The sequence below is a fragment of the Panulirus ornatus genome, chromosome 20 (genome assembly GCF_036320965.1).
Source record: "Panulirus ornatus isolate Po-2019 chromosome 20, ASM3632096v1, whole genome shotgun sequence".
In the NCBI taxonomy this organism is placed as follows: Eukaryota; Metazoa; Arthropoda; class Malacostraca; order Decapoda; family Palinuridae; genus Panulirus; species Panulirus ornatus.
This window is the reverse complement of record NC_092243.1, coordinates 6,709,929-6,735,792: the sequence shown is the minus strand read 5'-3', so window position 1 is coordinate 6,735,792 and position 25,864 is coordinate 6,709,929. Positions and strand designations below refer to the sequence as shown.

The window sequence follows — 25,864 nt, the reverse complement described above, 5'->3', positions numbered from 1 at the left end:
GCTTTTCTGTTTGCAGATTGGATACAGTTGTGGCTTTCTTTGATGCTTGTATGATGGGAATGAAAGCACATAAGACTGAAATGAACATTCTGTAAATTGGAAAGAATTAGGTTGTCACAATGTAATGTCAGTCTGGAGGTGAAGAAATGGAAGGTGTGGAAGAATTTGGGTGTTTGTAAGAGAAGTTTTGGAGGATGGAGTGGGAAAACTTAAGCTTAATGTAGCCTTGCATGGGTGAAAAACTGGAAATGCACTGAAGGTAATGGGGAATGGAGAGAACATGAGTATGGAGGGAGCAAGAAGTACTTGTGCAGCATATCAGAAGGGGAAAACAGTAACCTGGTTTAGCATTGCAGAAATGCAATTTCTACTAACAGTATATCAAAATTTCAGTTGTTTCATTCTATTAGATTTCAGAACTTTACAATTCATCCCTGCCATAACATAAACATAATGGACACAAGCAAATCCTCTATCCTATCCTGGTAACCCAACATAATGATTCACAAAATTTCCCAGTAGGTGGGGGTGTTTTATAGGTTTTGAAATTTTCCATTTTCAAGGATTTCATTCATCCTAGTATTGAGTACAGCTATACTGTTTGCATATCAGGGGTGGCTTATATACCACCTCTGTTAGTAGAGTGGAATCAAAGCATTGCTCCATATAACTCATGCTGTAACCTCTCTTCAACTATCCCTTCAGGTCCCCTTGATGTTGCTGTCATCTCTGTTTTACAGTTATTATTTGTGCAACTGTTCTTGTATGCTGTACACATCAGCAGCCTAATTAAGGCTTGAACCCACAGCATGAAATAGGCTATTGTTTCCCCATAGTTTTTGTTTGAAGACCAACACATGAGGATTTACCAGTCACACAAGGAATGACCAGAATGGTACACCCTTCTTTCCTTGAACAACAAAGCTGTGGAATTCCCTTCCTTGTGCTATAACCTTTCCACCTTCAAGAGACAGGCCGACAGACACCAAAGGAACACAACTCAATTTCTTCTATGTTCTTTTTCTCACACTCTTCATTTTTCCTTTCATCCAAGATGGCCACAGGTGTATGCTGTTACCCATGAAATGTCAGCCACTATTAGATGAAGAAAGAATCACATAATGATATACTTTTCTCAACTCAAATGTAACTATGTGAGCCTAGTGCATGTGGGTCAGGATAGGGAAGGATAAGGATCATTGGTAATGGATAGAATAGTTGGAATTAGGAGGATAAAAGGAGTAAAGAATGAAGATATGTTGTGTGAAGAAACTGTAAGAGAACATAGATAAAAGTCTAATGATGTCGTACATATGTGTTGTGAAGAAATTTGAAAAGCACATGATGTTGCAGCTATACAGAATGTATGTGGTGTGAAGAAATCATTAGAAAGGGTTATGAATGAAAACCTTATGATGGGTTTGGCTTGCAGAACTTATGGTAGATGATAGGTTGGACATTGAAGTTGTATACTAGGATAGTTGAAGATATAGGAACATGGTGAACTAGGAATGAGATTGAGAGAATTGATGAGGACTAGATATTTTTCATATGAACATGCCAAAAGAATAAGTCTTGATCGCGTACAGTATAACTTTTAGACATGAGGGTGTAAGTGTGGTATCACTGTTTTTTCTGACATGACACTGCATCTTAGTATGCAAAGTGGAGTGTTTATATTAATGTCATAGTGTGTGTTTCACTTAAATGCATTGAAGATGATTAAGAATGTCTCTTAGTAAACTGAGAGCTGACTGTTCCTGATGTACCTAATGTTAATGAGAAAAGAGTTAAAGATGATAGATATAGATAGGTAGATTGATTTTTTTCGTAGTCACTCAAAAATTTCTGGCATTTAATGGTGGCAAGCTCATACCTTAAATGCCATACCCCTCACTGTCTGAGTGACAACCACCACAGTATGACCTTTCATAAGAAATTTCCAATGATTTCTTAGGAGTACATGCATAGGTTTTATATTGAAAATGTGTCCATACACAATTGATAGGTGCCTCAGTAGAAGTGATAGAAATATTGGCATCTAATGTCTGATTAGTTCAGTCAAAGGGTAGTTTTAATTAACTTGATTTTTTGCCAATCACTGAAAGGCTGCTAGTAACCAGGCGAAGGGGAGAGTGCACTTTTCTGACTTCTTACCTCTGGTAAGTCCCACTCTCAGTTAAACATTGTGAGTTGCCTTCTTGTAAGTGTTCAGTGAAGTCATATTAAAGTATCACTTCTAGCTTGACTTTTTGACCATAATGTAAAAATACCTTTTCATTTATAGTTGTAGTTTTGCAAGAAATTGGAGCACTTACCATGTTATTGGCAGCTATGATCATAGCTAAGAGTTTGGTTAAAGGAAGACTTATCTAGCTAGTGCACCTTTTCATTCATTACCTGTGGCTAGCAAAATTTTTACAAAGTAACTATTTTATATTAATTGGAAAACCCTTCCACCATTTTACAAATTATGAGAAAATTATGATGTTTCATGAGATGCACTGAGATGATTGTTCATTTGTCCTCTCATGATTCCTCATTATAAGATAGGTTTATTTCTTACAATTCTTCCACTTTGTTCTTTGAAGTTTACATCCTTGTATGAATAATATGACACCCATCCCTACATTCCTTCTTTTTTTAGGAGACAATATACAGTCATAGGAAGTATCTCGTAATGCTTGCCTAAACTGACAGATACCCAGTGAATACGAAACTAACAATAAAAAATCTTTCAAACATGAAATCATTTAAATTCATAATAACAGGGCTTAATGGCCCTTATACATTTCAATCCCAGGTTCTTATTGAGCATGAAAAAATAGTCCTTGTGATGAGGTTTTCAAAGAAGTCTGGTACAGTAGTAGATTTACTTCAGAACCTTGAAATATGTGTTGGAGGACATTAATTCTCGTAAGTGATTAATTGATCATAGCTATTTTAGATTCTCTGATTATTCAGTTTCTATTTACTAGATATCTGTCAGCTTGGGGAAGCAATATGAGATATTTTCCATGATTGTATCTAGTATTGAACCATTTCATTATGTCATATTATAATTTTACACGGCAAAGGTATTTGGACTGAAAAATTCCTTTAACTTCTTATAACCTGCAATTTTTGGCATTTTTGTGAGGGTAATAGATTTACTTGAAAATTTTAGTAAAAGGATAATTTTTCTTTTTGAATTTGAATCTGCAATTGGAATATATCTTGGTGACTTAATGGCTTGTAAGTAGGTAATTGATGGCTACTCTTTTAGGAGATTCTGTGATTATTTGGTTCATATTGGATATCTGTCAGCTTGGGGAAGCATTATGAGATACTTTTCATGATTATGTCAACTTTACAAGCTTTTCATTATGTCTTTTTTACAATTTTAAAACAAAAGGTTTTTGAGCAAAAAATTCCTTGAACTATTACCTACAGTTTTTGGTATTTTTTGAGGGTTATAGATTTGCATGACAACCTTAATAAAAGGACTATTTCTTATGCTGAATTCCAGTATGGGTTGAAATATATTTTGGAAGATGTTAAGGCCTGTAAATAAGTAATTAAAAATTACTCCTTCAGAATTTTTTGTGATTATTCAGTTCATATTTATTGGGGAAGCATTAAGAGATGTTTTCTGTGATTTTATCGATGTAGAAGAGTTTCAATATGTCATACTTCATTTCTATAAGCAAAAATAATTTTTTTGGCAGAACCTGCATTTTATGTAATTTTTGTGAAGGTAATAGACTTGCTTGAAAATTTCAGTATATTGATTACTTTTCCTGTTGAATTTGAATCTGGGGATGAAATATATGTTAGAAGATATTTAGGCCTGTAAATAAGTAATGGTTTCTTTTATAGAAGACTGTGATTAGTCAGTGTGTATTTATAAGGTATCTTTCGGCTTGAAGAAGCATTATGAGATATTTTCCATGATTATAGCAAGTATAGAAGTATTTCATTATGTTATATTTCAATTTAAAAACAGAAAAGTTCTGGTATTTTTGTGAGGACAACACATTATTTGCAAATCTCAAAATTTAGACTATTTTCCATGGTGAATTCGAATCTGGGACTGAAATATATGCTGGGGGACATTAAGGCCTGTAAATAAGTAATTAGATAAAGTTACTCATAAATAAGTAATTAAAGGTCACTCTTTTAGAAGATGCCATGATTATTTGGTCCATATTTATTGGGTATCTGTTGGCATGGGGAAGCATTACGAGATAATTTCTGTGATTATATCAAGTAAAGGTTTTCATTTTGTCATATTTCAATTTCAAAACCATAAGGTTTTTGGGCTTAAAAAATTCTCTGAAAAATTTTCTGTAATTTTTGGTATATTTGTGAGGCAAATAGATTTACTTGAAAACCTTAGTATAAAGTCTATTTTTCATGCAAAATTCGAATCTGCAGTTGAAATGTATACTGGGGGCCATTAGGACCTCTGAATATATAATTGATTGTTACTTTTTAGAAGATTCTGTAATTATTCAGTTCGTATTCTTTGGGAATCGGTCACCTAAGGGTAGCATTTTGAGATATTTTCTATGATTATTTCAAGTATTTTTATTTTAAAACCAAAAAGATTTTCAGCTAAAAAATTCCTGTATTATTTACCTGCACCATTTGATATTTTGAGAGGATAATATATTTGCTTGAAACTTGAAAATATTGAATATTTTTCCTGCTGAATTGAAATCTAGGCTTAAAATGCATGTTAGGGGACATTAAGGCCTGTAAGTAATTAATGTTTACTTGTTTAGAAGATTCTCTGATTATTCAGTTCGTATTTATTGTGTATCTGTCTGCTTGGGGAAGCATTATAAGATATTTACCATGATTATATTAAGTACAAAGGCACTTCCTTGTATCCAGTTTCAGTTCTGAAACAAAAAGGTTTTTGGGATAAAAAATTCCCTGCAATTTTTGGTATTCTTCAAGGCTAATAGATTTTCTTGAAGATCTTACTATTAGGACTTTTTTTTCATGCTAAATTCGATTCTAGAGTTGAAATAGATGTTGGGGACAATAAGGCCTGTAGATAAGTAATTAATTATTGCTCTTTTAGGAGATTCTGTGACTATTCAATTCATATTTATTGGGTATCTGTAGGCTTGAGGAAGCATTATGAGATATTTTCCAAGATTATTTCATGTGTAGAAGCACTTCATTATAACAGATGAGTATTCTTTAAGGCTAATAGATTTTCTTGAAGATCTTACTATTAGGACTTTTTTTTCATGCTAAATTCGATTCTAGAGTTGAAATAGATGTTGGGGACAATAAGGCCTGTAGATAAGTAATTAATTATTGCTCTTTTAGGAGATTCTGTGACTATTCAATTCATATTTATTGGGTATCTGTAGACTTGGGGAAGCATTATGAGATATTTTCCAAGATTATTTCATGTGTAGAAGCACTTCATTATAACAGATGAGTTGATAAGGGTATAAGAAGATATTTGGAACAACTAGAGCACTTTATTTGCAGTTTCTGTTCTGTGAAGATGCTTTGTGGAAGGTCTTAAGATTATATGGTGTGGGAGGTAAGCTACTAGAAGCAGTGAAAAAGCTTTTATCGCGGATGTAAGGCATGTGTAAAAGTAGGAAGAGAGGAGTGTGACTGGTTCCCAGTGAAGCTCTGTCTGCAACAGGGGTGTGTGATGTCTCCATGGTTGTTTAATGTGTTTATGGCTGGATTGGTTAGGAAGGTAGATGCAAGAGTTTTGGAGAGAGGGATGAGTATGCAGTCTGTTGTAGATGAGAGGGCCTGGGAAGTGAGTCAGTTGCTGTTTGCCAGTGATACAGCACTGGTGGCTGATTTAAGTGAGAAACTGCAGAAGTTGATGACTGAGTTGGAAAGTGTGTGAAAGGAGAAAGTTGAGAGTAAATGTGAATAAGAGCAAGGTTATTAGGTTTAGCAGGATTGAGGGACAAGGTAATTAGGATGTAAGTTTGAATGGAGAAAAATTGGAGGAAATGAAATGTTTTAGAAAAATATCTGGGAGTGGACTGAGCAGCAAATGGAATCATGGAAGTGGAGGTGAGTCACAGGGTAGGGGAGGGGGAGAAGGTTGTGGGAGTGATGAAGAATGTGTGGAAAGAGAACATTATCTCAGAGAGCAAAATTGGTATGTTTGAAGAAATAGTAGATTCAGCAGTACTATATGGTTGCAAGGCATGGGCTATAGATAGGGTTGTATGGAGGAGGATGGATATGTTGGAAATGAAATACTGAAGGACAGTATGTGGTGTGAGGTGTTTTGATCAAGTAAGTAATGAAAGGGTAAGAGGTGTGTGGGAATAAAAACAGTATGGTTGAGAGAGCAGAAGAGGGTGTGTTGAAATGGTTTGGACACATGGAGAGAATGAGTGAGGAAAGGTTGACAAAGATTATATATGTCAGAACTGGAGGGAACAAGGAGAGGTGGGAGACCAACTTGGAGGTGGAAGGATGGAGTGAAAAAGGTTTTGAGCGATCAAGGCCAGAACATGCAGGAGGATGAAAGGCATGCAAGGAATAGAGTGAATTTGAATGATTTGGTATACCGTGGTCGACGGGCTGTCAATGGATTGAACCAGGGCATGTGAAGCATCTGGGGTAAACCATGGAAAGTTTTGTGGGGCCTGGGTATGGAAAGGGAGCTGTGGTTTCGGTGCATTACACATGACAGCTAGAGACTGAGTGTGAACAAATGTGGCCTTTGTCATCTTTTCCTAGTGCTACCTCACATGCGTACGGGGGAGGGGGTGCAATTTCATGTGTGGTGGGATGGTGACGGGAATGGATGAAGGCAGCAAGTATGAGTATGTACATGTGTATATATGTATATGTCTATGTATGTATATGTTGAAATATATAGGTATGTATATGTGCGTATGTGGGCATGTAAGTATATACATATGTATTTGGGTGGGTGGGCTGTTCTTTCTTCTGTTCCCTTGCGCTACCTCACTAATGCGGGAGACAGCAACAAAGTATGATAATGATAATGATAACACATGACACCTAGAGACTTAGTGTGAGCGAATGTGGCCTTTTGTCCTTTCCTAGTGCAACCTCGCGGGGAGAGGGGGATGCTATTTCATGTGTGGCGGGGTGGTGACGGGAATGAATAAAGGCAGCCAGTATGAATTATGTGCATGTGTAGATATGTATATGTCTGTGTATGTGTATATATATGTATACGTTAAAACATATAGGTATGTATATGTGCGTGTGTGGACGTGTATGTATATGCATGTGTATATGGGTGGGTTGGGCCATTCTTTCATCTGTTTCCTTGCACTACCTTGCTAACGGGGGAGACAGCAACAAAGTATAATAAAAGAAAAAAAATAGAAAATATTGTTTATTTATTATACTTAACTGCCATCTCCCATATGAGCGAGGTAGTGCAAAGAAACAGACAAAGAATGGCCCAACCCACCCACATACACATATATATGTATATATATATATATATATATATATATATATATATATATTTATTATACTTTGTCGCTGTCTCCCGCGTTTGCGAGGTAGCGCAAGGAAACAGACGAAAGAAATGGCCCAACCCACCCCCCCATACGCATGTATATACATATGTCCACACACGCAAATATACATACCTACACAGCCTTCCATGGTTTACCCCAGACGCTTCACATGCCCTGCTTCAATCCACTGACAGCACGTCAACCCCGGTATACCACATCGCTCCAATTCACTCTATTCCTTGCCCTCCTTTCACCCTCCTGCATGTTCAGGCCCCGATCACACAAAATCTTTTTCACTCCATCTTTCCACCTCCAATTTGGTCTCCCTCTTCTCCTTGTTCCCTCCACCTCCGACACATATATCCTCTTGGTCAATCTTTCCTCACTCATCCTCTCCATGTGCCCAAACCACTTCAAAACACCCTCTTCTGCTCTCTCAACCACGCTCTTTTTATTTCCACACATCTCTCTTACCCTTACGTTACTCACTCGATCAAACCACCTCACACCACACATTGTCCTCAAACATCTCATTTCCAGAACATCCATCCTTCTGCACACAACTCTATCCATAGCCCACGCCTCGCAACCATACAACATTGTTGGAACCACTATTCCTTCAAACATACCCATTTTTGCTTTCCGAGATAATGTTCTCGACTTCCACACATTCTTCAAGGCCCCCAGGATTTTCGCCCCCTCCCCCACCCTATGATCCACTTCCGCTTCCATGGTTCCATCCGCTGCCAGATCCACTCCCAGATATCTAAAACACTTCACTTCCTCCAGTTTTTGTCCATTCAAACTCACCTCCCAATTGACTTGACCCTCAACCCTACTGTACCTAATAACCTTGCTCTTATTCACATTTACTCTTAACTTTCTTCTTCCACACACTTTTCCAAACTCAGTCACCAGCTTCTGCAGTTTCTCACATGAATCAGCCACCAGCGCTGTATCATCAGCGAACAACAACTGACTCACTTCCCAAGCTCTCTCATCCCCAACAGACTTCATACTTGCCCCTCTTTCCAAAACTCTTGCATTTACCTCCCTAACAACCCCATCCATAAACAAATTAAACAACCATGGAGACATCACACACCCCTGCCGCAAACCTACATTCACTGAGAACCAATCACTTTCCTCTCTTCCTACACGTACACATGCCTTACATCCTCGATAAAAACTTTTCACTGCTTCTAACAACTTTCCTCCCACACCATATATTCTTAATACCTTCCACAGAGCATCTCTATCAACTCTATCATATGCCTTCTCCAGATCCATAAATGCTACATACAAATCCATTTGCTTATATATATATATATATATATATATATATATATATATATATATATATATATATATATATATATATATATATTTATCCCTGGGGATAGGGGAGAAAGAATACTTCCCACGTATTCCCTGCGTGTCGTAGAAGGCGACTAAAAGGGGAGGGAGCGGGGGGCTGGAAATCCTCCCCTCTCATTGTTTTTTTTTTTAATTTTCCAAAAGAAGGAACAGAGAAGGGGGCCAGGTGAGGATATTCCCTCAGTGGCCCAGTTCTCTGTTCTTAACGCTACCTCGCTAACGTGGGAAATGGCGAATAGTTTGAAAAAAAAATATATATATATATATATATATATATATATTATTTATTTATTTATTTATTTATTTGTTTATTTATTCATTTATTTTGCTTTGTCGCTGTCTCCCGCGTTTGCGAGGTAGCGCAAGGAAACAGACGAAAGAAATGGGACAACCCACCCCCATACACAATGTACACACACACACGCCCACACACGCAAATATACATACTTATACATCTCAATGTACACATATATATACACACACAGACACATACATATATACCCATGCACACAATTCACACTGCCTGCCCCTATTCATTCCCATCGCCACCTCGCCACACATGGAATACCATCCCCCTCCCCCCTCATGTGTGCGAGGTAGCACTAGGAAAAGACAACAAAGGCCCCATTCGTTCACACTCAGTCTCCAGCTGTCACGCAATAATGCCCGAAACCACAGCTCCCTTTCCACATCCAGGCCCCACACAACTTTCCATGGTTTACCCCAGACGCTTCACATGCCCTGATTCAATCCACTGACAGCACGTCAACCCCGGTATACCACATCGATCCAATTCACTCTATTCCTTGCCCGCCTTTCACCCTCCTGCATGTTCAGGCCCCGATCACTCAAAATCTTTTTCACTTCATCTTTCCACCTCCAATTTGGTCTCCCACTTCTCCTCGTTCCCTCCACCTCCGACACATATATCCTCTTGGTCAGTCTTTCCTCTCATTCTCTCCATGTGACCAAACCATTTCAAAACACCTTCTCCTGCTCTCTCAACCACACTCTTTTTATTTCCACACATCTCTCTTACCCTTACATTACTTACTCGATCAAACCACCTCACACCACATATTGTCCTCAAACATCTCATTTCCAGCACATCCACCCTCCTGCACACAACTCTATCCATAGCCCACGCCTCGCAACCATACAACATTGTTGGAACCACTATTCCTTCAAACATACCCATATATATATATATATATATATATATATATATATATATATATATATATATATATATATATATATATTTTTTTTTTTTTGCTTTGTCGCTGTCTATATATATATATATATATATATATATATATATTTTTTTTTTTTTTTTTTTTTTTTTTTTTGCCGCTGTCTCCCGCGTTTGCGAGGTAGCGCAAGGAAACAGACGAAAGAAATGGCCCAACCCACCCCCATACACATGTATATACATACGTCCACACACGCAAATATACATACCTACACAGCTTTCCATGGTTTACCCCAGACGCTTCACATGCCTTGATTCAATCCACTAACAGCTCGTCAACCCCGGTATACCACATCGCTCCAATTCACTCTATTCCTTGCCCTCCTTTCACCCTCCTGCATGTTCAGGCCCCGATCACACAAAATCTTTTTCACTCCATCTTTCCACCTCCAATTTGGTCTCCCTCTTCTCCTCGTTCCCTCCACCTCCGACACATATATCCTCTTGGTCAATCTTTCCTCACTCATTCTCTCCATGTGCCCGAACCATTTCAAAACACCCTCTTCTGCTCTCTCAACCACGCTCTTTTTATTTCCACACATCTCTCTTACCCTTACGTTACTTACTCGATCAAACCACCTCACACCACACATTGTCCTCAAACATCTCATTTCCAGCACATCCATCCTCCTGCGCACAACTCTATCCATAGCCCACGCCTCGCAACCATACAACATTGTTGGAACCACTATTCCTTCAAACATACCCATTTTTGCTTTCCGAGATAATGTTCTCGACTTCCACACATTCTTCAAGGCTCCCAGAATTTTCGCCCCCTCCCCTACCCTATGATCCACTTCCGCTTCCATGGTTCCTTCCGCTGCCAGATCCACTCCCAGATATCTAAAACACTTCACTTCCTCCAGTTTTTGTCCATTCAAACTCACCTCCCAATTGACTTGACCCTCAACCCTACTGTACCTAATAACCTTGCTCTTATATATATATATATATATATATATATATATATATATATATATATATATATATATATATATATATATACTCTCCTCCAGTTTTTCTCCATTCAAACTCACCTCCCAATTGACTTGACCCTCAACCCTACTGTACCAAATAACCTTGCTCTTATTCACATTTACTCTTAACTTTCTTCTTCCACACACTTTACCAAACTGAGTTTGGTAAACTGAGTTTGGTAAAGTGTGTGGAAGAAGAAAGTTAAGAGTAAATGTGAATAAGAGCAAGGTTATTAGGTACAGTAGGGTTGAGGGTCAAGTCAATTGGGAGGTGAGTTTGAATGGAGAAAAACTGGAGGAAGTGAAGTGTTTTAGATATCTGGGAATGGATCTGGCAGCGGATGGAACCATGGAAGCGGAAGTGGATCATAGGGTGGGGGAGGGGGCGAAAATTTTGGGAGCCTTGAAAAATGTGTGGAAGTCGAGAACATTATCCCGGAAAGCAAAAATGGGTATGTTTGAAGGAATAGTAGTTCCAACAATGTTGTATGGTTGTGAGGCGTGGGCTATGGATAGAGTTGTGCGCAGGAGGATGGATGTGCTGGAAATGAGATGTTTGAGGACAATGTGTGGTGTGAGGTGGTTTGATCGAGTAAGTAACGTAAGGGTAAGAGAGATGTGTGGAAATAAAAAGAGCGTGGTTGAGAGAGCAGAAGAGGGTGTTTTAAAATGGTTTGGGCACATGGAGAGAATGAGTGAGGAAAGATTGACCAAGAGGATATATGTGTCGGAGGTGGAGGGAACGAGGAGAAGAGGGAGACCAAATTGGAGGTGGAAAGATGGAGTGAAAAAGATTTTGTGTGATCGGGGCCTGAACATGCAGGAGGGTGAAAGGAGGGCAAGGAATAGAGTGAATTGGAGCGATGTGGTATACCGGGGTTGACGTGCTGTCAGTGGATTGAATCAAGGCATGTGAAGCGTCCGGGGTAAACCATGGAAAGCTGTGTAGGTATGTATATTTGTGTGTGTGGACGTGTGTATGTACATGTGTATGGGGGGGGTTGGGCCATTTCTTTCGTCTGTTTTCCTTCCGCTACCTCGCAAACGCGGGAGACAGCGACAAAGTATGAAAAAAAAAAAAAAAAAAAAGAATATATATATATATATATTCTTTCTTTCTTTCAAATTATTCGCCATTTCCCGCATTAGCGAGGTAGCGTTAAGAACAGAGGACTGGGCCTTGAGGGAATACCCTCACCTGGCCCAATTCTCTGTTCCTTCTTTTGAAAAAAAAAAGAAAAAAAAAAAAAAACGAGAGGGGAGGATTTCCAGCCCCCCGCTCCCTCCCCTTTTAGTCGCCTTCTACGACACGCAGGGAATACGTGGGAAGTATTCTTTCTCCCCTATCCCCAGGGATATATATATATATATATATATATATATATATATATATTTATATCATACTTAGTCGCTGTCTCCCGCGTTAGCGAGGTAGCGCAAGGCAACAGACGAAAGAAATGGCCCAACCCACCCACATACACATGTATATACATACACGTCCACACACGCACATAAACATACCCATACATCTCAACGTATACATACATAAACATACACAGACATACACACATATACACATATACATATTCACACATGCTGCCTTCATCCATTCCCGTCGCCACTTCCGCCACACATGAAATATAAGGCAAGACTACTCTTGCCATATATATATATATATATATATATATATATATATATATATATATATATATATATTTTTTTTTTTTTTTTTTTTTTTTTTTTTTTTTTTTTATACTTTGTCGCTGTCTCCCGCGTTAGCGAGGTAGCGCAAGGAAACAGACGAAAGAAATGGCCCAACCCCCCCCCCCCATACACATGTACATACACACGTCCACACACGCAAATATACATACCTACACAGCTTTCCATGGTTTACCCCAGACGCTTCACATGCCTTGATTCAATCCACTGACAGCACGTCAACCCTTGTATACCACATGACTCCAATTCACTCTATTCCTTGCCCTCCTTTCACCCTCCTGCATGTTCAGGCCCCGATCACACAAAATCTTTTTCACTCCATCTTTCCACCTCCAATTTGGTCTCCCTCTTCTCCTCGTTCCCTCCACCTCCGACACATATATCCTCTTGGTCAATCTCTCCTCACTCATTCTCTCCATGTGCCCAAACCATTTCAAAACACCCTCTTCTGCTCTCTCAACCACGCTCTTTTTATTTCCACACATCTCTCTTACCCTTACGTTACTTACTCGATCAAACCACCTCACACCACACATTGTCCTCAAACATCTCATTTCCAGCACATCCATCCTCCTGCGCACATCTCTATCCACAGCCCACGCCTCGCAACCATACAACATTGCTGGAACCACTATTCCCTCAAACATACCCATTTTCGCTTTCCGAGATAATGTTCTTTCTTTCTTTTAAACTATTCGCCATTTCCCGCGCTTGCGAGGTAGCATTAAGAACAGAGGACTGGGTCATTTTTGGAATATCCTCACCTGGCCCCTTCTGTTCCTTCTTTTGGAAAATTAGAAAAAAAAAAAAAAAAAAAATTTTTTTTTTTTTTTTTTCATACTATTCGCTATTTCCCGCGATAGCGAGGTAGCGTTAAGAACAGAGGACTGGGCCTTTGAGGGAATATCCTCACCTGGACCTCTTCTATGTTCCTTCTTTTGGAAAAAAAAAAAAAACGAGAGGGGAGGATTTCCAGCCCCCCGCTCCCTTCCCTTTTAGTCGCCTTCTACGACACGCAGGGAATACGTGGGAAGTATTCTTTCTCCCCTATCCCCAGGGAATATATATATATATATATATATATATATATATATATATATATATATATATATATATATATATATATATGGCCCAGTCCTCTGTTCTTAACGCTACCTCACTAACGTGGGAAATGGCGTATAGTTTGAAAAAAAAAAAAATATATGTATTCTTTCTTTCAAACTATTCGCCATTTCCCGCATTAGCAAGGTAGCGTTAAGAACAAAGGACTGGGCCTCTGAGGGAATATCCTCACCTGGCCCCCTTCTCTGTTCCTTCTTTTGGAAAATTGAAAAAAAGGAACAGAGAAGGGGGCCAGGTGAGGATATTCCCTCAGAGGCCCAGTCCTCTGTTCTTAACGCTACCTTGCTAATGCAGGAGATGGCGAATAGTTTGAAAGAAAGAAAAAGAATATATATATATATATATATATATATATATATATATATATATATATATATGTATATATATATATATATATATATATATATATATATATATATATATATATATATATCTATATATATATATATATATATAAAAATGCTCACACACGCATATACACATTTCAACGTCTTCATACATATACATATACAGACATATGTATATACATATGTACATATCCATACTTGCTGCCTTCATCCATTCCTGTCGCCATTCTGCCACACATGAAATAGCATCCCCCTCCCCCACAGTCTGAGCCAAATACCCATTTTATCAATCAACCCTTACGGTTGGATGAACAGCTGGGTTGACTGTGAAACAACTGCCACATCCAGGATTTGAACCTATGCGCTCAACCGCGGGCAGCACTTGAATGCATCACATTAAGGATTGCACACCGCTATACCAACTTCTGCACACTTGTTGCATACCTCTAGGACCTTGAGTTCCCAAATTTTGATGTTATGTGGCTCAAGGTCTGTCTCCCAACTACCATACTTGTCCTCTGTTTTGCCTGTTTCTCTCTTAATTCTACAGATTTTGTATCTTTCTTCTACTCCTACCGTGAGACTGTGGCATTCTCTCACCCACATGCCAAGATCCTCTACTTCAGAGGTTTGTTCTGGTGTTACTACTTTTCGTGAATAATATAAATGACTTCTCAGAAGGAGAATTGCACCAAATTACAAGGGAACCTAGACAAACTCTTAGGTAGTTGGTCTGATACATGACGAATGAAATTCAACCAGAATAAGTGTAAAGTTAATGAGGATGGGTCATGGCAAAAGAAATATAAGGAAAAGTATGGGAAGGAAAGCAGGAAGGGATAAGTAGACCATACATCCAGCCATAAGTTTGTATTGAGTAGAATTATAAGGGCGTTTAGAATATGTGAAGAATACATAAGACTGCATTATAGATTTAGCCAAAAATTCTCATGTGATGGCTTTGTATCTCTTTCTTGATAATATTTTCCCGATGTCCTGTACCATGTGATCTGCTGATTATTATTTCTATGTAAAACGTAAATACTTAAATTTCTGAATGTTATTATTATCTGTTCCTGAAAATTTTTATTTTGAGATTGAAAGACAATTATTATATTCTTAAGATTCCAACATTTGATATTATTCACTGTTTGATAAGACTACTGGTGAAACTTTTTGTAACTGACAAAAAATCTTGTTTTGAATAACTTTAAGTGATGTGTTGTAGGCACGATTTGATAGTGTTCTTAGAATTGTGTTAAAAGATATTCACTTTTAGTCTTTAAGTAAATTATATTTCTGTTCTTGTTATGTACATGTATATACTACTATAGCTTTGAAATTGTATTAAATATAAGCATACACTATACTTTTTCTTCAGACTATGAATTACTCAAGACTGCAGTAAGAGTAGATTTGCATATCAAACTATTTTTAAAGTTGTTTCATTGAGAATTAGAAATTAATCTTTGAGTAATATGCTGTAGTTTATCAAACTAGAGTTCAGCCCAGATAGTGCTTGAATTTTTATTGATAGATTAACTTTGAAGTGAGAGACAGAATGACAGTTTCATTGGGGTTGGTGTGATTTCAGATTCCCCTCACGTTATATTTCTGGGAAATAACTATGTAGATTTATCAGACTGAATTCAGAATGGATATCTTCATTACTCTTAGATACCACATCTTGGCCAGTCTATTTAACCTTGTTTAATATGATTTTCAACAAATACTCCTCATAGCTTGAGGCAGAGTTTCTTGCTTGTTGTGGTGTAATATGATTATGTAACCTTGTTATTGGAGATGCTTGTCATTGTTGTTGTAGGGTTTTTTGCTTGTTTTAGCATAAAATGAAATTCCCTTATAGCTAGAGATTCCTTTCATGGCAGAAATTGAGTTTCTTGGTCATTTTGACATAACATGAAGTACCAGTAATCTTTCTATAGGAAATACCTCTCATGGCTGATGTAGTTTATTACTGTTTTGGGTTGAACATGAAATATCCTCCAGTCTAGACATACCTCTTGTGGCTGACAGTTTCTTTCTTGTTCTGACATAATGAAATAGCCTTTTTCTGGAGATGGTTCTTACAGCTATTGTTGAGTTTCTTACTGGTATCAGTAAAACATGAACCCTTCAACTGCAGGTGTACAAAACATTAGTGGTAAATAATGTAGTGGAATATTTATGTACAACACCTTCCAGTTTGAATAAGACCTAATAATAATGTTGACGAATGAATTATGATACCTTCAGAACTGTTTAGCATTGTCATGTACAGTGTTGATATTTTGATGTGAAGATTTGGATAATGAATTATACAACTATTTGCAGACTATGACTTCAAAGGTTTGTATGAAAGCCCAGCATGGCGTAGCATAACAGATGGAACTTACAGTGAGGATGAAGGGCCATTGTCTCATCTACATATACGCAAACCTAGTGGGGACATGCCTCCTGATATGCAGGTGAGATACATTCTGCCACCATGAGTGAAGAAGCTTTATTTAATCTTAATACCTCGAATTCCAGTATGAATTCAATCCTGGCAAGTCATTTACATAGATCAGGAGTAGCATCTTTTCTTAAAGTGAGCCCTGGTAACTCCAACCACTTTACTGAGTAACGGCTTCTCTGACATGCTTTGTCTGTTCCCCTCCACTGAAATACTTTTCAGTCCATCAGAATAGTCTCCCTCTTAACCTGGCTGAAATTCCAGCATCTATACCAGCTTCCTATGTGGGACAATGTCAGATTCCTTTTGGCAATCCAAGAACACACAGCCCACTCATGCCTTTCTTCTGTCTAAAACATAGCTCATTCTTTCAAGGAACTCATAAGATGTTAGTTAATGACCGTTTTTCTATGTTTACTTCATATAGGTAGTTTCTTCTTTGCAGATAATGATCCTTTTGCTTATCATCTTTTCATGCATTGTAATTTCATAGTTTCTCCTTTGCAAGTGATCTTTCAGTAGATTTCTTATTACCTTTTGAGTTTTACGAACAATACTTCAGAGTTACTGGTCTAAAGTTCAGTACAATATTATTCTTTCCTTTTGTAAAGATAGGCATAACATTTTATCTCTTCCACTACTTTGGTCCTACATCCAATACCAAATTTTTTTTAACATTTCAAGGAACCTTTAAAGTACTTCTGCACAGTCCTTGAGTACATATGGAAAGACTTCATCGGGACCATGTGTCTTATATCGATCAAAAACCTTAAATTGCTTACATATGTCTTTTCATACATTATCAATGTTTCTAAGTTTTTCTGCCCATCCCATTTCTGTTATATTGTAAATACTTCAAATTTACCATTCATTTCCTGTTTTCCCATCATCTTCAACAACTCTTCCATCTTAGCTTGATTAGTTGCACTTTAATTGTGAACTCTTGATGGACTAATTTCTGACTTTCTCATGCTTTGTCCTCAATATTTTTGTTTCAGAGTTTCCTTCTGCCTCCTTTTTGTATTCATACTTCAGTCTCTTAGACTTTTCAAATGATGGCTTACTGTTGTGTTGCCTAATATTTTCTGCATAGTACATGCCTGTGCTCATTTACTTTTAACATCATTTATTGCACAATGCCTCTCTCTTTTCTACCCTTCCCTCTCTTTTTATTGCCAAATGTACCTATGTTTTAACCCTTTCACCATAGGTTTTTACATAACCCCCAATAATAGTGTTCTGTTTTTTTCCTATGAAATCCCATTTCCCAGTTTATGCTCTTAAAGAAATCATTTTGCTCTTTTTGTAATTTCCGTGATTGTATCTCCTTTTATTGAGTCATTTGTCTTTTTGAATTTTTTTTACATCCTCGCAAACCATGTAATCAAATTGAAGAATTACTTGAGCACTGTTATTTCCAAGTGGAGAATTCTGAAATTTCATTACTCTTGTTTGTAATAACCTATTTGTACAGTATGTGAAGGAAGTTCTACACATGTAGAGGCCCATCTCTCAAACTTCACCTAATCTGTGTTTTTGAACTGCAGCCTTATTTTAGGAAAATTTCCATAGTTTTGGTTCTAAGCAAGCCCCCTCAGAGATTTGTGGATTAGACCCCAAACCACTTCATGAGCATCCACCAGTTCACATGTTAGAATAAGTTTACTCCTGCTTTACACTTCATAAACCATTATGTACATGTTTTCTCTTTCAAATAAACATGACACAAACAAAAACAAAAACATATTCACACCATAGAGACTCAAAAAACACTTAAATACCACCTTTTCAACCCAGTTTGAAACTCCTCTCCACCAGATATGCACCCTTTTGAAAATTCACTTTTGAGGCATGCATGAGTTATGCTTCCTCATCTGTGTTCTAGACACCACCCACCTCTTTAACTTTACAAACACTGGTAGCACATTACAAGACACTCCTCTTGCCCAAGATGCACCTTACTAAATGAAGATACTGAATGCTTGCTCCTCAGTTGTTTGTACTTACCCTAGACAGATAGACATACTCACAACTTCACATTCTTGATCTGTGGTCCTGCCGTGTGGATGTGACCACCATTCTAAAGTGCTGTGGGAATCTCTTAGAAGGGGATTGTGGGACAGGAAGGTAAATAGGTATCCATCATTTCAAGTGTTCACCAAAATATTTGTGGTACTTCATGTCATTGCATATATAAATTTTTATTTATAGGTTGGAATGGGAAACAAACAGTGGCACACCAATTTGGGAAGCAGTGAGGATGATTCTGCACAAAGGAAAGAAAGTAACACTCCAGACTGGGAGGAGGCAGGTATGGGTTGGGTTAACAGGTAAACACAAACTTCACTCATCTCACTTCCAGCATCTCATTCAAATTTTCAGTCACTACCAGATGTGGCTCTCTACAAGTTTTCGTTTTTAAAGTATAACCTTGAACATGAGAGTGAAAGATCGCTTGGAAACCTGGAAAGTACTCAAATTGATTACTAACTGAAAAGACAAAAATCAGGAGTAATTATTGCCTTTGAATATAATAGCATTGCAAAACAGATTAATGAAATTATACTGAAAAGATTTGAACCCACAGCAGGAGTTAATGTATCAGTGTCATGGTCTGATGTTTGCAAAGAAAATATATTTATATAGATAAATTAGTGTATTTCCTTAAGTTTAGCTATACAGACACTTCGATTCATTTGATTTAATTAGTTTTCATCATTACAGCAATATACGTTATTATATTTGTTGAGGGGGTTTCTAGTGTTTCTGTGAGTAATTGATGTTTAACTGTTCCACTTTATCTGATATATGTATGATAGACATTTCAATGATGAATTATGTCTTTTTGCACCAGAAGTACTTTTCAATGTTGTCAGAAACATAATTGTAAGGGAGAAATTAACTAGGACAAAATAAGTGACAAGTTACTTAGTGAGGGATATTTTTTCATTAGCCATGTGATGTAGTTTAACATAATTAAACAGCAAGTAAATGATAAATAGCTGTGGCCTCACATCATCCAGCATATATATTACTAATGTTCCTATGAACAGAATTCATATATTTAGGGAAAATTCTTTATTGGAGTTCTCATAGGTTAATATCTGGCAGCTAATCAGTGAAGTGAATGGTACAGTGCATCACCAAAGCATATGGTAGCTGTAATGATTTACACTGAGTGCAGTTCATGTTTCAAGGGAACAGGATGTGGTTTCTGAATTTGAAGAATGTTGCAAATTTATTGTAAAGTCCTGCGTGAAGTAATGTATTTATTTGGATTTTGTCATATCTTATGGTTAGCTGATTATCTGGTATTATTTATATACAAATTTGATCCTTCACAGGTTACACTTGTGGATTGTGGAAATTATTATTTTAGGTGTATGGAAAAAGACATTTATTGTTAAAGTCTAGTTTTATGTATGCATGCGTATTTGTACTTTTGATTACCTATTCATTTTATTGCATGTGCATATGAGAAAGGAGCTTTACATTTACTCATATGCACAAATAGGTAATCACTTACACTTTTGTTTTTATGCAAATACTTACATGTGCACATGGAGAGTGAGTTTTCACTGCTGAGGCCCCATCTCTAAACTTCTCTTTTATATCATAATGTCTCTTGAATTTCATTGTGTTTCACTTATTCACTACCTCTTCACGTAGCTTGTTCCACTCACCCATGTTCTCTTATGACAGAAATATTTCTTTATACCTTTTCTAACTCTGTCCTTACTTATTTTCCAGTTACAACCTTGTATCATGTCTCTTCTTCCTTTCCGTGTGGGCAAGTTCTTGACTGCTAAATATCGCTGTAGATTGTCACATTCAATTCAGGCACAATTTTTCCTCTGTGAAGAGTTTTTTTTGAGTATCTGAGAGGGCACTGGCTCAGTGGAGGGAGTAAAAACATTTTACTCTGTAAATGTGATGCATCCATAAGGATTCATGTCCTTCAACCACCATAAAACTGGAGACCAGTAAATGCTTATTCATGGTGAATTTACAATATTAGAGCAGACTGCCCAGGCCTGTGATATCACAGCATGGAAATGAAATGGAAGGTATGCAGCTAGCTTTATCATTCATTCCCTTACTGTGGCAGAGGGAGCTCTGGTTGTCTGTGAATTGATGTCGCCATTCAGTGTCTCACTTTTATTTCTGGCCTCCTGAATACAGAGATATTCTTTTACTAGTGGGCCTACCAAGATGTGAATTATGATTACTTTAGAGGATTTTAAGACATGGGAGACAAGACTAGCATCGCCTGCCAACACATGGCAGCAACTTAGACTTTGTATGTGTGCTCTTTTTTCTCTCTATTAGTACAGCTAGATCTTTTGATTTTAAATAAGCACATGTAACAACAAAAGTTTTAGAATGACCATAGTGGAAGTGTTTGCAGTTGTATGTAGAGAAAAAAGTTGATTGTGGGGCTCTAGCAACAGGTAGTTACTGGTACATGTTGATTTATAAAAGATGAGGAAGTGCTTTAGAACCGTAGGTAGACAAGAAAACTTAGCTCTTCAGAGTGGTCTTTCAGACTAAACATATTGCTACTTTTTTTTTCAGCTTTGTTAAGTAGACAAACATGAGTAAAGCAGCATAGTTGGCTTCCTTCAAAAGTTTACAAATTGTTACAGATTCAAAAGAAGAATACATCAGGATTAGTGCTGTCATAGATGTCTTATGATGGTTGAAGTTACTTCCCATTGGGGAGTTTTAATCTTCCACTAAGTAGTTCTCTCTCAGGTGCATATGTAGCTCTGCCCATGATAGAATATTTTCTTCCATATTTAAAGAATTATATTTTGTTGCCCTCCTTTAAAAAATCTAAGTCTATATTCTTATTCGTAAGACATCATGCTAGATTCTCTAAACTGGGCCTGATGTAATGGTGTAAATATTTTTTCTGTACATCTCTTGGCCTAATGTTTCAAGGCAATTTTTGCATTCACCAGTGTATGATTTGCTTCCTTGACAGTTCTCCTTATGTAGTTTTCTGGTGTCAGGCTGGATTCTGTGTGTGTGTGTGTGTGTATGAAATATATTTTTTTTTCAAACTATTCGCCATTTCCCACGTTAGCGAGGTAGCGTTAAGAACAGAGGACTGGGCCTTTGAGGGAATATCCTCACCTGGCCCCCTTCTCTGTTCCTTCTTTTGGAAAATTAAAAAAAAACGAGATGGGAGGATTTCCAGCCCCCCGCTCCCTCCCCTTTTAGTCGCCCTCTCTCTCTCTCTCTCTCTCTCTCTCTCTCTCTCTCTCTCTCTCTCTCTCTCTCTCTCTCTCTCTCTATATATATATATATATATATATATATATATATATATATATGTATATATATATATATATATTTTTTTTTTTTTTTTTTTTTTTTTTTTTTTGCTTTGTCGCTGTCTCCCGCGTTTGCGAGGTAGCGCAAGGAAACAGACGAAAGAAATGGCCCAACCCACCCCCATACACATGTATTTACATACGTCCACACACGCAAATATACATACCTACACAGCTTTCCATGGTTTACTCCAGACGCTTCACATGCCGATTCAATCCACTGACAGCACGTCAACCCCGGTATACCACATCGATCCAATTCACTCTATTCCTTGCCCTCCTTTCACCCTCCTGCATGTTCAGGCCCCGATCACACAAAATCTTTTTCACTCCATCTTTCCACCTCCAATTTGGTCTCCCACTTCTCCTCGTTCCCTCCACCTCCGACACATATATCCTCTTGGTCAATCTTTCCTAACTCATTCTCTCCATGTGCCCAAACCATTTCAAAACACCCTCTTCTGCTCTTTCAACCACGCTCTTTTTATTTCCACACATCTCTCTAACCCTTACGTTACTTACTCGATCAAACCACCTCACACCACACATTGTCCTCAAACATCTCATTTCCAGAACATCCATCCTCCTGCGCACAACTCTATCCATAGCCCACGCCTCGCAACCATACAACATTGTTGGAACCACTATTCCTTCAAACATACCCATTTTTGCTTTCCGAGATTATGTTCTCGACTTCCACACATTCTTCAAGGCTCCCAGAATTTTCGCCCCCTCCCCCACCCTATGATTCACTTCCGCTTCCATGGTTCCATCCGCTGCCAGATCCACTCCCAGATATCTAAAACACTTTACTTCCTCGTTTTTCTCCATTCAAACTTACCTCCCAATTGACTTGACCCCCAACCCTACTGTACCTAATAACCTTGCTCTTATTCACATTTACTCTTAACTTTCTTCTTTCACACACTTTACCAAACTCAGTCACCAGCTTCTGCAGTTTCTCACATGAATCAGCCACCAGCGCTGTATCATCAGCGAACAACAACTGACTCACTTCCCAAGCTCTTTCATCCCCAACAGACTTCATACTTGCCCCTCTTTCCAAAACTCTTGCATTCATCTCCCTAACAACCCCATCCATAAACAAATTAAACAACCATGGAGACATCACACACCCCTGCCGCAAACCTACATTCACTGAGAACCAATCACTTTCCTCTCTTCCTACACGTACACATGCCTTACATCCTCGATAAAAACTTTTCACTGCTTCTAACAACTTGCCTCCCACACCATATATTCTTAATACCTTCCACAGAGCATCTCTATCAACTCTATCATATGCCTTCTCCAGATCCATAAATGCTACATACAAATCCATTTGCTTTTCTAAGTATTTCTCACATACATTCTTCAAAGCAAACACCTGATCCAGACATCCTCTACCACTTCTGAAACCACACTGCTCTTCCCCAAACTGATGCTCTGTACATGCCTAAAACATATATATATATATATATATATATTTTTCTTTCAAACTATTCGCCATTTCCCGCGTTAGCGAGGTAGCGTTTAGAACAGAGAACTGGGCCTTTGAGGGAATATCCTCACCTGGCCCCCTTCTCTGTTCCTTCTTTTGGAAAATAAAAAAAAAAATAATGAGAGGGGAGGATTTCCAGCCCCCCGCTCCCTCCCCTTTTAGTCACCTTTTACGACACGCAGGGAATACGTGGGAAGTATGCTTTCTTCCCTATCCCCAGGGATAATAATATATATATATTATTTTATTTTTTTTTATTATACTTTGTCGCTGTCTCCCGCGATTGCGAGGTAGCGCAAGGAAACAGACGAAAGAAATGGCCCAACCCCCCCATACACATGTATATACATACATCCACACACGCAAATATACATACCTACACAACTTTCCATGGTTTACCCCAGACGCTTCACATGCCTTGATTCAATCCACTGACAGCACGTCAACCCCGGTATACCACATCGCTCCAATTCACTCTATTCCTTGCCCTCCTTTCACCCTCCTGCATGTTCAGGCCCCGATCACACAAAATCTTTTTCACTCCATCTTTCCACCTCCAATTTGGTCTCCCTCTTCTCCTCATTCCCTCCACCTCCGACACATATATCCTCTTGGTCAATCTTTCCTCACTCATTCTCTCCATGTGCCCAAACCACTTCAAAACACCCTCTTCTGCTCTCTCAACCACGCTCATTTTATTTCCACACATCTCTCTTACCCTTACGTTACTCACTCGATCAAACCACCTCACACCACACATTGTCCTCAAACATCTCATTTCCAGCACATCCATCCTCCTGCGCACAACTCTATCCATAGCCCACGCCTCGCAACCATACAACATTGTTGGAACCACTATTCCTTCAAACATACCCATTTTTGCTTTCCGAGATAATGTTCTCGACTTCCACACATTCTTCAAGGCCCCCAGAATTTTCGCCCCCTCCCCCACCCTATGATCCACTTCCGCTTCCATGGTTCCATCCGCTGCCAGATCCACTCCCAGATATCTAAAACACTTCACTTCCTCCAGTTTTTCTCCATTCAAACTCACCTCCCAATTGACTTGACCCTCAACCCTACTGTACCTAATAACCTTGCTCTTATTCACATTTACTCTTAACTTTCTTCTTCCACACACTTTACCAAACTCAGTCACCAGCTTCTGCAGTTTCTCACATGAATCAGCCACCAGCGCTGTATCATCAGCGAACAACAACTGACTCACTTCCCAAGCTCTCTCATCCCCAACAGACTTCATACTTGCCCCTCTTTCCAAAACTCTTGCATTTACCTCCCTAACAACCCCATCCATAAACAAATTAAACAACCATGGAGACATCACACACCCCTGCCGCAAACCTACATTCACTGAGAACCAATCACTTTCCTCTCTTCCTACACGTACACATGCCTTACATCCTCGATAAAAACTTTTCACTGCTTCTAACAACTTTCCTCCCACACCATATATTCTTAATACCTTCCACAGAGCATCTCTATCAACTCTATCATATGCCTTCTCCAGATCCATAAATGCTACATAATATATATATATATATATATATATATATATATATATATATATATATATATATATATATATATTCTTTCTTTTTTTTCCCCCATACATATTCGCTATTTTCCGCGTTAGTGAGGTAGCGTTAAGAACAGAGGACTGAGCCTTAGAGGGAATATCCTCAATTGGCCTCCTTCTCTGTTCCTTCTTTTGGAAAATTTAAAAAAAAATGGGAAGGGAGGATTTCCATTATATATATATATATATATATATAGAGAGAGAGAGAGAGAGAGAGAGACTTATATATATATATATATATATATATATATATATATATATATATATATATATATATATATATATATTATCCCTGGGGATAGGGGATTAAGAATACTTCCCATGTATTCCCTGCGTGTCGTAGAAGGCGACTAAAAGGGGAGGGAGCGGGGGGCTGGAAATCCTCCCCTCTCGTTTTTTTTTTTTTTTTTTTTTTTTTTTTTTTTTTTTTTTTCCAAAAGAAGGAACAGAGAATTGGGCCAGGTGAGGGTATTCCCTCAAAGGCCCAGTCCTCTGTTCTTAATGCTACCTCGCTAACGCGGGAAATGGCGAATAGTTTAAAAAAAAAAAAAAAAAATATATAGAGAGAGAGAGAGAGAGAGAGAGAGAGACTGAGTGTGAACGAATAGGGGCCTTTGTTGTCTTTTCCTAGTGCTACCTCGCACACATGAGGGGGGGAGGGGGATGTTATTCCATGTGTGGCGATGGGAAT

General features: G+C 38.1%; 1 protein-coding gene across 3 annotated transcripts in view; it reads left to right on the top strand.

Moving 5' to 3' along the window:
• LOC139755889 (dystrobrevin beta-like) overlaps window positions 1-21,476 on the top strand; it is a 167,836-nt gene extending 146,360 nt beyond the window's left edge. For 2 of the 3 annotated variants that reach the window (XM_071674599.1, XM_071674598.1), the window contains 3 exons: window positions 16,616-16,749; window positions 18,948-19,047; window positions 21,383-21,476. In XM_071674599.1, the coding sequence (XP_071530700.1) occupies window positions 16,616-16,749; window positions 18,948-19,047; window positions 21,383-21,432 (284 nt within the window). In that variant the 3' untranslated portion in view covers window positions 21,433-21,476. Of the gene's footprint in view, window positions 1-16,615; window positions 16,750-18,947 lie in introns of all 3 variants that reach the window. The other variant, XM_071674597.1, reaches the window with a different exon arrangement.
• Window positions 21,477-25,864: the final 4,388 nt, after the last annotated feature.